Consider the following 12851-nt stretch of genomic DNA (forward strand, 5'->3'; position numbering starts at 1 on the left):
TTCAGCAAGCGGGACTGACCTAGGGTGAATTTTAAATAGGGAAAATTTTTTAAAGATTTTAATAATGTCACAGCTATAAATATTTGGTTTTAATTGGCTTTTATAGGGGAAATGTTTTTGTGTTGTTTTAATGTGCTGTGAGCCGCCCTGAGTCCCGTGGGGAGAAGGGCGGCATATAAGTTAGTGTTAAATAAAAAAAATAAATAAAAAAAAAATGTATGTATCTTTTTTCTGTACACATTTGTAAACCTTTTTTTTGGAGAACTTACTAAATTTAAAAATGGACAAAATTACATTTTGTTCTATATGTTAGTTCAAGAAACACGAATTGAGTAACTTTCCATTAAAACACTTGATTGAAAAACCCGATTTGATTCAGAGTTGTGAATCAGTTGGGAAGAACATGTTTATGCACACTAGCTATCCAAATTGTCCATTTTAGATCTGTTTGTGTTTTAAAGTAACTTCAGTAGGAGACCCAGCTGAATCTTATTCAAATCACATTTCTGAACACGATGAATTAAATGGCCCTGTCAAGCAAATAGAATGAAAGAAAAGAAAAGAAAATAAAGAGAGAGAGAGAGAGAGAGAGAGATGGCTGATTTTTCATATTTAGAACTACATTATAGGGAAACTAAGGTGGATGTTCTCGTTCTCTCACCTAGCCACTTGCTTCTTCTCATTTTCTTTAAACATTCTTAATAAGACTTTACCTTGAATTCTGTTGTATATAGTTCATGTTATAGTATTATCCAAATATCTGTTCTAGGTACAGAAAAACAAATGATACCGTATTTCTTAAATACTTGTGCTCAATACATAAAACATGCACGTTAGCAGTTACTGGGGTTTATTTTGAAGTGAAAAAAAATCCCGTTGCAGACAGACTTAGAGAATGTCAGGAAAAATAAAATAGAAAAGTAAGTGACAGGTGGGGGGTTTTTGCGTCAAAATTAATTTACATGGATGTGAGAAACAGGGATAATTGGCCCCTCATGATTGGGGTGGTATTTGCTGATGTATATTGTTGTCCTTGAATCCCATTATGTCTATTTATTATACTTCAGCTCTATTTAAATTTTTAATTCTCCATGAGTCACCCAGTCACTAATATGAGATGAGTGACTATATAAATTGAGTAAATAATTACATGCTTCCTAATCAAAGGAGTTTTCCTTAAGCTACTTTGTGAAAAGTATTTAGCTTTTTAAAAAAAATATTGCCAACTATGGGCTGTTAAGATTCTTATCATCTAAAAGGAAAGTTTCCAAGGTGTAATGGGGAGTCGGCAACCAGTTGAGGAGAATGAGAAGGAAGCAGGTTGGGTATGTTCAAAAGAGGTGCTCAGTCCGACATAGATTTGAGATAAGCTTGACAATTTCTAATCCTGAGTCATTGCTGAAATTAAAAACCCTGTAATACCTTTTCCTCTATGTTCTTATTTAGCTTGGGAGAAGCCTGTTCAAGCCAAAAATTCTGGAGCTGTGGAGCAGTGTTCTTTTTATAGCAAGCTCTTCACCATCCCAGCAGCTGCATTGCTCTGCTTTTTTTAAGGCCCGGCTTGTATCAGACACTTCTGGTTTCTTGTCAGTATGGCAGGGCTTATTAGTCACATGCTATTGGTTGGAAAGTTGCATCTAAGGCATATCAGCCCAACAGCTGGTTGGAAAACAGGTCTGACCTCTTTGATTAAGCTGGATCCATTCTGTTTGGGCAGCTTCTGTTTCTAGGTTGATTCTGGTTTTGCTGTTTAAGAAGAGATCAGAGAAGGCCACTTGCTGAACGAACGTAAGCCATTATTAGAGCATCGCTATGTGGGGCTGAAACCCTGAGAATTTTGTGTGATATTATGCGGGTGAATTTGATTTTGAAAACAAGTATTTAAATTAAGGTTGCAGCCTGGTAGATATGATTGAGTTTCTTTCTACTTTCATTGCTTAAACTTGCTGAACAATAGAGATGATGATGAATGTCGTTGGATAATCCAGACTTTAGTAAATATATATTTGGAAAGTGTCACAGGATGAACCAGGCATGAGCTTTCTAGAATGTTGTAGAAACAAGGCTGTTATGATAAAAATAAAATAAAATAAATAAAATAAGGCCACTGATATGTCATGGGTTTGTTTGTTCAAACCATGATCTGAATTTTGTGCTGTTGCTCCTCTATCACATGTGGCTTCTCATTCTTAGATCATACTTTATTTTGATGACTGCTATAGAAATAATGATTGCATTTGTCCCAAATTATTGATTTGTGATTGTGCTTGGAGTATAAAGCATTTTTTTAAAAGTTGCACTAATTATATTACCTTATTCTACTATGCCAAAAAGAGTCAGAAGTCAATGCTTTTCTTTCTTTGTCCCTTTACCCTACACTTTTTTCTCTTTCCCTTCCCCTCCCCATATTTCCATTATTTTCTTTTTTTTGCATTTCTGTATTTTATATTTTGATAAACTAATAAAATTTGAAAAAGTGGCATTTATTATAGCTTATGGATCCAATATGTTAATGGATCTCTAGTTTTAATTGGCCACAGGGGAGACTCCTGGGGAAAGAAATCCATTCAGAATATTTCCACTAGAGGAAAAATGGAGTATGGCCATTGTTTTGTTCTCTCCTTTCTTGGAATTCCATGACTGCCAGGGCAATGTGTCATCCAAGGCTGCAGGAAAAGGGCAGGATTTGCATTCTTGCCTCTTCCCATTTCAATAAGTGGAAAAACTATGCCATAAATCCTTCTGACTGCAAGGAGCTTTTTGTATTTCTTTGTTAAAATAAATAGGAACTCGAGAAATTAAGCAGTATGGGGATGGGAGGGGAATGTATGACTTAATGTCACATTCCCAAATTTCCAAAATACAGTTTAAAGGATTGAGCTGATAATTACTCTTCCAGGTTGTTGTGGCAAAAGGCTTAGCTGATGGTCATTAAACATTGCAAGGACCCTTTCTTCTATTTTTATAAGGATTTTTTTTCTCTTCTTTAAATGCTTTATGGTGGATTCTTTTCTGAATTCTTGAGCTATTCTTCACAGGAGGTATGAGGAGAGAGAGACTGAGTTACTTTTGTGTAGGTTGTATTCTCTATAAAGATTCTGGACTTCTAGAGCTTTTAAAAGTGTTGCAGTTCAAAATGTAATTATAAAAGCAAAAAAAAAAAAAGACAAAACATGACATTTAACAGATTAAATGTCATTGATTTTGTTAGTCCTGTATCAGGATAAGTTCATCTGTCCTAGAAAACAGATTATGTTCTCATAGCTGTTAAAGAACCAGAATGTCATGTATTTTTTTAAAAATTATTTTTTTTTAACAAAGTGTATTTCAGAAAAAAATATGCATTTTATACATACACACACACACACACACTCAAATTTTATGGATAAAACCAATAATTAAAATATAATCATTACCAAGAAAAATATCAGCGGCAACAAAATACTTTATTGGTCTTAGTGTTTAAAGAATTTGTCTTTTGAGGGGTTTTCCAAAGTTTAATCAAATATTAAAAGGAAAGATGGTGCATGCTGTGCTTTTCCCTTTCTAAGTCAAGAGACATTACTGGTACTCCTCTCCTTGTTTTAAAAGGAGCCATCCTTTCCTGTCTCCTGAAAAGGAAGGGACTGTGTTCATCGCACTGTGTCTGGCTGAAGGACATCTCTCCCTTTTGGGGCTATGGACCGATAGTGTGGCCTGAGGGGTTGACTGGCAGCTACAATCACAGTGACATTTACAATTATGGCAACACGTACTATTTATTTCCTTCTACTCCTTTATATTTTTTAAACTTAAGCAATGCATCAACAAAATAAAATGCAATAAAATATCAGAAACACAGAGTCTCAGAGCATATAAAGGTACATTTGAATTCTTAAATTGTATTTCTGTCCATAAGACATTGGTAGCCACAGGAGTAATCTAGTGAAAATTACTTATTTCATATAACTCAAAAATGGGAATTGTATGTGAGTAAAATAAGTCTTAACCACAAGGTCCTTTTCAGGATTTTTTTTATCATGTCCATTTTCCAATTAGTGTTCTTTCCCACACTTTTAAATAGCATAGATACAAAGGCAGACATATTTTGGTTTTCCATATTTTGTGGTAGAAAACCTGTTCCTGAGTAATTTCATTTATTATTGCAGTTTCTTCAGTGCTATATTGGGAAAAAATAAATAGCATATCCACACCTCACTTTCTTATCCAAGGATGTAATTTCTTCAAGCATTTCTATGTTAATATCTTAAAAGGGCTCTTTTTAAAAAAGGGACTTCCTTCCTTCCTTCCTTTCTCCCCCTCATTCTCATCACCTGTAACTCTCCTGGGCCAGTTAGGGGTGGTGAAGTATCACAGCATGTGCAGATATATTGTAAATAAATGCCTCCAGTAAGCAGACTGAGGCAAATTATGGGTAGGTGAGGACATCTAAATGAAGAACCTGTGGTTGTCTCTCTTTTGCTATGCTTCTGAGAGAACAGCTTACATTTGTTTCAAGGTGGAGTTTTTAAGCCACAATTCTGAAATTGCCAGTGGCCAAACTGAGGTTTTCAGGTGAGCCATTCTATCATTAGCTAACCCATCTTCATGCTAGCTAATAGGTAAATCAGATTGATGACCATGGATAAGCAAAAAAAGCAGTGGAAGAAGGACCAACTTTTGCTTCCTGCTGGCTTCCCCATTGACTTCACTTGTGGAAAGCTGGCAGGTGGCATTGGAATAGTCTGAACATTGCAGACATTTCAATTCATATGAATAATGGGTCCTGGATTTTTTACACATTCTTTAAGTTAGCAGATGCTAGGTACCTTGATTCAAAAATTGTTGCAGTATAATGCAGTTTGGGATAGCTTGAGGGTACAAACAGACAAACAAATAACCACAAAGAGAATTTTAGTAGTGTGTAGATTTTGCAGGAATCTATCTGCATTGTTAATCCAGAGCTGGTATGGGGACCTCCAAATGTGGTGTTGTATTGGTCCACTATAATGGAATGTGTGATGAGTTTGGGGAATGGGAGGAAGGCATTCTGCCTAGTAACCAGAGTGGCAGGGCCCTCTATTGGCTTCAAAGTCAGAGAAAAAACTAAGAACGTTGCAGTGGGACATTTGTACTTTCAGAATTGTAAGATTCTGGTAATGTAGCCTTACAATAAAATAGTAGTGCATCTTGTCCTGGTTTATCTAGGAGAGCTGAGAGCCATCATATTTTTAATCCTACATGCTTTTACTGCAGGTATTTGGTTGCTTCTAAGCCTTAGTGCTTATTGACATCTAGACCCTATAAGAGGTAGAGTAAGATATAGACCTTTGCTGGGTGATTGGCAAAGGGTTTTGACTGCCAGCTGTTCAATAATATTGTATCTGTAGCTGCTTTTAGCAATAGCAATGGCACTTAGACTTATATATCGTTCCATAGTGCTTTACAGCACTCTGAGAGATTTACAGTGTTAGCATATTGCCCCCAACAATCTGGATCCTCATTTTACTGGCCTTGGAAAGATGGAAGGCTGAGTCGGTCAGAACTGAACTCCTGGCTATGGACAGAGTTAGCCTGCAATACTGCATTCTAACCACTGTGCCACCACAGCTCTTGATGTGCTTTTATTCCACATCATGCTGTTAAGGAAAAGCTTGAGGGTTGGAAACTTATCAAGGAGAGAAGCAACCTGGAATTAAGGAGAAACTTCCTAACAGCGAGGACAATTAACCAGTGGAACATCTTGCCTTCAGAAGTTGTAGGTGCTTCATCACTGGAGTTTTTAAGAAGAGACTGGACAGTCACTTATCTGAAATGGTATTGGATTGCCTGCTTGAGCAGGGGACTGGACTAGAAGACCTCCAAGGTCCCTTCCAGCTCTATTCTCTTCTCTTCTCTTCTCTTCTCTTCTCTTCTCTTCTCTTCTCTTCTCTTCTCTTCTCTTCTATTCTATTCTATTCTATTCTATTCTATTCTATTCTATTCTATTCTATAAGCTGGAATAGATTGTATTCTTATTTTTAATAAAAGAATTATGAGCTCAGTTTGATACTGAAAACAAATCCCAGACTGGAAATTGGAATGTTGAGATGTAATAGAGGACACTTTTAGTACTTAAATTGTAACTTTTAGTACTTAAATTGAAGAGGAAATTTCTGTGAGCATAGTTTAGGAGCTATTGTCCTTAATTCTATTTCTTCCTAGAGAAGAAACAATCCTGTAGCTTTTAAGTGAATAAATGTAATAAATAAATAAACAATAAAATTAATTAATTCTAAATGAATGTTGTTTCCTATAGGTTTTATGCTAGACATACTGTATAGTGCTGCTTTATCCCTTACTACCGCCAGTAGATTTTGATTGATCTTGCCAGCTTGATGTTGGCAGTATCCTCCTGAAGCTAATGATTCATGCTAGTCTTGTCTTTGCTCTGAATTTAAGTATTTACCCATTATAATTTTAAAGATAAACAGATATGACTGGACCCAGTCACTTATTTTTCACCTGCTTGCTTTAAATATTCAACTAAGGGCTTCAGGATAAAATTATATGATATTTCAGCATTTGTTTGCTACCTGTAGTCAAGAGTGAGATTAAAGTGTGAGGGGAGTGTGTGTATCAATCAAGTGGGAGATATACAGGTATTTAGCGATTAGCACAGGGCTTTTCAACCAGTGGTACGGGTACCACCTGTGGTACATTGGCACCTGGCAGGTGGTACGCGACCATCCTAGAAAAGTGGTAGCAGGGGAGGGGAGTGAGCTGAACCGGTGGCAGCACCGCACAAGCCTGAGCGAGAGATGGCTGGAGCTGCAGGGCTGTCAGGGCTCAGCGGAAGCGCCAGGATCAGTGCCGCTTTGCAGCTGATTGGCGCTTCTTCAGGACTGTCAGGGCTCAGTGGAAGCGCCAGGATCAGCGTCAGGCTCCAGCTGGAGCTCAGCACTGATCCTGGCGCTTCTGCTGAGCCCTGAAGAAGCACCAATCAGCTGGAATGTTGCAGCATCTCCAGAGTCTTGTGATTTACATTCAGATGTTTGGTAACTGATTCATATTTATGACGGTCACAGTGTCCCAGTGGATGGGAATAAAAACCAAACACCCCCACCCCACCCCTGCTGCCAATCCTCAACAGAAATGAAACAGGAGGAAGAGCGCCGCCGGGTGGGTAGGCAGGTGTCTTGCTCGGCTGTGGCTTGGGGGGCACTTTTTTCAGTGCCATTGTAACTTCGAACAGTCACTAAGCGAACTGTTGTAAGTCGAGGACTACCTGTACTTTATTACTTTTTTCCTTTTTTTTTGGTCATCAAGTTTTTGACACCTTGCTAGGTGACTGGTGGTACTCGGATGTTGCCATATCCTAAAAGTGGTACAATGGGTGAAAAGGTTGAAAAGCCCTGGATTAGCATACCTGCTTGTTTTCTCTTGCAATCCCTACTTTCCAGACCAGATTTATTTTTAATGTCTAAACGTAGCTGATGGAAAAATAGGTTAGATAGTTGCTGCTGGATCACATTTTGAATGACAATTAAGGAAGGGAATTACTACCTGCTATACTACCTGCTATTCTTCTCCTCACTTACTCTCTCCTGCAAGTATCTACACAAACATTATCAAAGGAAGTATGATATTAGAAACTCCCCTTGGCATCACAAGCAACCTAGAACCCTAACTCTTTTTGCAAACCAATAAACTAAAGTGGTTTCTTTTCATCAGGTCCCTTATTAGCTTCTGGATTCACATCTGCACAATATTATTCATTTTGAATATGCTCACATGATGTGCCAGTAATTCCTGTTTATCAACTGTACTGTAATTAAACTTTTATCTTCAACATTCTTTTTACTTATTTCATGGCTAAAAATGTAACATTGAGATTCGTAGATGGGTTTACATTGCCGTCTTCCTCAATATGACTGATTTTTCTTTTCCAAGAAGGGTAGTAGATTTTGTCTGTAGATTTTATTTTCATAGTAGTGCTAAAATGAAAATTATAAAAATACATGACCAAAGGGCATAATTTAATGCTGTTTAAGAGTTTTGCAGTAGCATTAATTTTTCAGTGGGAGAAGTTTAATTGTACTTATAATTCTTATTTTCAGAATTTTTTACAAGCATCCGAACAGAAATGTGGGCTGGAATATATTTATTTATTTTTTTGAAGATCAAAATGTCCCATGGATTTTTGTTTTTCATTCTGGGTCAGTTTGGCAGTTTCAAAACTGTATGACGTTTGCTTGTTCGAAAAATCTGAGAATTTATTTCATGGCTCTTTCTCATATCAAATAATGTAGCTCAAATACTTGTGTAAACCATGGATTTTAAGAGAAATATGTTAACTCGAATCGTGTTCATTTGCAATAATGGTGAATATCTGTACCTCAGGTGTAGAATGAGGGTGGAGGTTCGTTCTCTGAGCTTGTGGGTTGGTTTCCGAACGTTTTGTTACCAGGCTAGGTAACATCTTCAGTGGAGTTTAGGGGAAAACTCTGCTGAAGGTGTTACCTAGCCTGATAACAAAACGTTCGGAAACCAACCCACAAGCTTGGAGAACAAATCTTTACCTTCATCATGCTCATTTTTTAATTCAAAATTTTCCAGAAATCTCAGATTTGATCTTTATTTGTAACATATAAATGGAGCTATATGCAAAACTCTTTTTAATTAAGAATGTTTGCACTTATTGTATAATTAAGCTCATTTTTATGTAACCTCTCTAGGCATGAATCAGTCTCTGTCCTCTCATCTGCACCAGTGCTTTCATCAGATAGTGATAAGGATGGTGAAGACGAAGGAAATGATGAGGATGAGTTACATGGGCTACAGTCTTTCCAAATGACAACCAATGTCAATCTTGAAAGTTGTTCAGGTATAAGGGAATATAAAGATGGGGGAAATAGCAATAGCCATAGCACTTTGACTTATATACTGCTTCACAGTGCTTTATAGCCCTCTTTAAGCAGTTTACAGAGTCAGCATATTGACCCCAACAATATGGGTCCTCCTTTTACCGATCTCGGAAGGATGGAAGGCTGAGTCAACTGGAGCCAGTCAGGATCGAACTGCTGGCAGCCAGCAGAGTTAAGTATGAGAGAAAAAATAAATTTAGAATAAGATCATGTAGACACTGGGCCTTTCTTCATTTTCATCAAACATAATACAAACAGCCTGACAGCCTTTTTTTTCTGATGTTGCCCTCATCTCATCTTCAACTGAAGCAGGTGAAAGTTGTCTTTAATTTTCCCAGTGTGAGTGTTTTCTTCTTCAAGCAGACAATAGGCTGCAGCAATTTTGCTATGGGCACAATCTGAAAACTTTACTGATTTTTGTCATAGTCAGGTGACTTCCTAGAGTAGGAGACTAGCCTAATACCTATTGCTATGTACAAAACTATGCTGGGCCTTCCAGGCTATTTTGCTAACACACCGAGAGAAAAGAGGGTAGAAAATTACTTTTAATCAACGTTAAGAATGAAAGAAAAGCTAGAACTATCTATATAAGGAAATGTACATAAATATACCTATGAGATCTATGAACAGTTGTCAGCAGCAGAATTAACTGTACTGTGACGTGAACTTAGTATTCTTGGTATTTAAAAATGGACTATACGAACAGTATTTTTATGTACCAATGAAAGTATACCATGCTGAAACTCATCTGGTTTTTAAATGGTCTCAACCCTGATTCCTTTTTTATATTCAAAGACATTGCAACTAGATTACTTTGGCTGTGTTTTGAGGGCAATTGTTGTGAGGAAAATGGGAGAAGGAAGGAGTATTAGGTACGTCTGTTGCCTTGAGTTATTTATAAAAATAATAAAGGCAATATAAAATAAAGTAAAAACTTTGGGCAAAAAAACAAAATCAGTTATGTTTTATGCTTACTAATCTGATTTGTTTTCTGTCCTAAATTCAGATCTTTCTCTTTCAAGGAGCTTATCTCACTGGGAAATGAGACGGGTAAGTTTTCAATACATATTTAAAATTAAAGAGTGGATGGTTAGTCTTGGAGAGTTGTGTGAGTTAGGGTTACATGATATGCTAATGTTGAGTTTTGATAGCGTTTAAATGACATAGCATCTATATATTCAACTGTAATTCAAGCAGTTATCTGTCAAGTACATATACTATCTTAGAAATATTACCCATTGCAGCTCTCTCTTCAAAATAGATAGAGACTTCTAGCTTTATGCTGATGAGCGATTTATTGAACATGTCAAAACTCAGAAAGTAGAAATAAAATTTATTTATACAAGCATTTTCATCTTGCCTACACCTATGGATTGTACAGTACAGAGTGTTATTGCAATAAATCTTCCAATGAGATCTTGCATTGTTTAAATGAAATTAACCATTTAACCATAAAAATTGAATGATGTCTATGTATCAGTGATTATTACTTTGGCAGCACCCTTTAGGCGGGCTTGTTCTGCCTTACGTAAATAAAGCTTGTACAGAAAAAAACAATGATAGAAAACTTGTGCTTAGCTGTCATGGGCTACTTTACTTATCTCCCCTATGGTCATATTGTGCTTTAATGCTGTCAGTAAAAGCATAAGGGAGATTTTTCAGTTTGGTTAATGTAAAACTCATTGTTAGCTTTCTGATGGTAATAGTTTAAGTACATAGAAACAACTATTGTTCCTTTTCATTTTCCTATGCTAAAGATTTCCATTGTTTTTAGAAATCTTACATCAACCATCTATATCAACTTTTCCTACCCCCAAACTTCAGGATTACTGAAGTGTGTAGAAATTCTAGAAATTTTAACCATGGCATATCTGGAGTTCATTCAGTTAAAGAAGGCTGCCCTACATTTTTGTTTTTCTTTTCTTATGGTTGTTCTGGTGTACTGCAAACCCCTGAGTAGATTTACCATTAAAACACTTTTTAAACATTTTACCACTTTTAGGCAAAAGAAATGGCGATGATCCAGTCTTCAGAAAACACCATGAGCAAAATGCCTCGGCAGCGGAGCCGTTGGAGCCAGCCAACCAGCAGCTTAGAGATGACGGTTAAATCTATGCTTGATCTACGTCAACTGGAGTCTTTCTCAGTCTCTCGTTCTGCTAGTCAGGATTCTCTTTCCCAGGCCAGCAATGGAGAGGATCACAAAGAGCACCCCAATATTTCAACTTATGCCAAGAAGGTAAGAAATCCCCTTCTCAAATTGAACACCCTCCCCCAAAACAGGAGCTTCCTTAGTTTTGCCCACATTTGAGGGCATGGGGGAATGGTTAGGGAAGGACTGTTCTGCAATGACACCTATCATCTGGGCTTATGGAAACTCCAGTACAAAGGACTATAGTGATATAAAAGCATTAATAAAATGCTCCATGTAAATAATGTTGATAGACCAGTTCATGCCTTTCTTGTCAAGTGGTCTCCTTAATTCTAGGTTTAAAATATTTTAAGTAGCTTTACTCATACAGGTATCATGTTTCACTGCTTAATTCCTTTTCCAGGAGGGAGGTTCCTCAGCTCATGAAGAAAATCAGCCTTGCCTTCGGCCTCAAGTGATTAGACTTGTGTCCTGTGAAGGAGGGATTTTCCCACAGGAAATGGAACCTTCAGAGAGTGAAGAATGTGTCATCTACCCAGAACAAGATGATCTTCCTCCTGCTGATATCAGCAGGTCAGAAAGAAATTTGTTTCTGTGCCTTGATTTATTTATTTATTTATTTATTTATTGGATTTGAAGGCCACTCAAGACCAGAATGACTCTGATTGGCTTCGTTTTAAAACAAAAAAACAATAACAAGGAACTAGAGCTTTTGTACAATATCCCACATAACAACACATCAAGAGGGCTCCACAAAGGCCTGAGAGAACAAAGACCTCTGGAATGTCATGGGGAATAATATAGATTTCTGGGGAAGATATCATTCCAGGGGTCAGGCACTGCAACAGGAAAGGCATGCTTTCTAGGTGTCTTGTTTAAAGAGACCTGAAGTGCACCAACTCTGCCTGATTTTACTAGTTGGGCAGAAATCACGGGAGATAGGCAGTTCTTCTGATAACCTGGTCCTATGCATTGAAGGGCTCTGTGGGTGATAACAGCATCTTAAACTGCACCATTGTATTCTTCTTTCCCTTACAGTGATTTCCAAGTAAAAGCACTTCCTCATGGAAAACTGGGTAGAAGCTACAATAGCATTGAGGGCCCAGATAAGCACAGCCCCGACAGTGCTTGTTCTGTGGATTATAGTAGCAGTCGCCTATCAAGTCCAAATGAAGGTGAGTCCTTTGAAATCATTTGGACTCATAGTCCTCCCAATTTTCTCTACAGGTCAGTTCAGCTGTGGCCATAAAACCCACTTCAGATTAAAAGATTACCTTTTTAATTCTGAATTTCATTTGAATTGTAATAACAACAACAACAACAACAACAACAACAACAACAACAACAACAACAATAATAATAATAATAATAATAATAATAATAATAATAATAATAATAATAATAATAATAAAGTTGGAAGGGACCTTGGAGGTCATCGAGTCCAATTCCCTGCTCAGGCAGGAAACCCTACACCATTTTGGACAAATGGCTGTCCAGTCTCTTCTTAAAAACTTCCAGTGTTGGAGCATTCACCGCTTCTGGAGGCAGGTTGTTCCACTGGTTAATTGTTCTAACTGCCAGGAAGTTTCTCCTTAGTTCTAGGTTGCTTCTCTCGTTGATTAGTTTCCATCCGTTGCTTCTTGTCCTGCCTTCAGGCGCTTTGGAGAATAGCTTGACTCCCTCTTCTTTGTGGCAGCCCCTGAGATATTGGAACACTGCTATCATGTCCCCCCTCGTCCTTCTCTTCGTTAAACTAGACATACCCAATTCCAGCAACCGTTCCTTATATGTTTTAGCCTCCAGTCCCCTAATCA

At 37.4% G+C, this 12851-nt stretch overlaps 1 protein-coding gene across 1 annotated transcript in view; it reads left to right on the forward strand.

Annotated features, from left to right (window-relative positions):
• Positions 1 to 12851, forward strand: part of MAPKBP1 (mitogen-activated protein kinase binding protein 1) — a 120130-nt gene that overhangs the window by 94223 nt on the left and 13056 nt on the right. The window contains exons 20-24 of the mRNA XM_015815929.1: positions 8697 to 8845; positions 9892 to 9935; positions 10888 to 11124; positions 11441 to 11610; positions 12076 to 12212. Of these exons, the coding sequence (XP_015671415.1) occupies positions 8697 to 8845; positions 9892 to 9935; positions 10888 to 11124; positions 11441 to 11610; positions 12076 to 12212 (737 nt within the window). The remainder of the gene's footprint in view (positions 1 to 8696; positions 8846 to 9891; positions 9936 to 10887; positions 11125 to 11440; positions 11611 to 12075; positions 12213 to 12851) is intronic.

This window comes from Protobothrops mucrosquamatus, unplaced genomic scaffold (assembly GCF_001527695.2).
Source record: "Protobothrops mucrosquamatus isolate PMUCROS unplaced genomic scaffold, P.Mucros_1.0 scaffold387, whole genome shotgun sequence".
NCBI lineage: Eukaryota > Metazoa > Chordata > Lepidosauria > Squamata > Viperidae > Protobothrops > Protobothrops mucrosquamatus.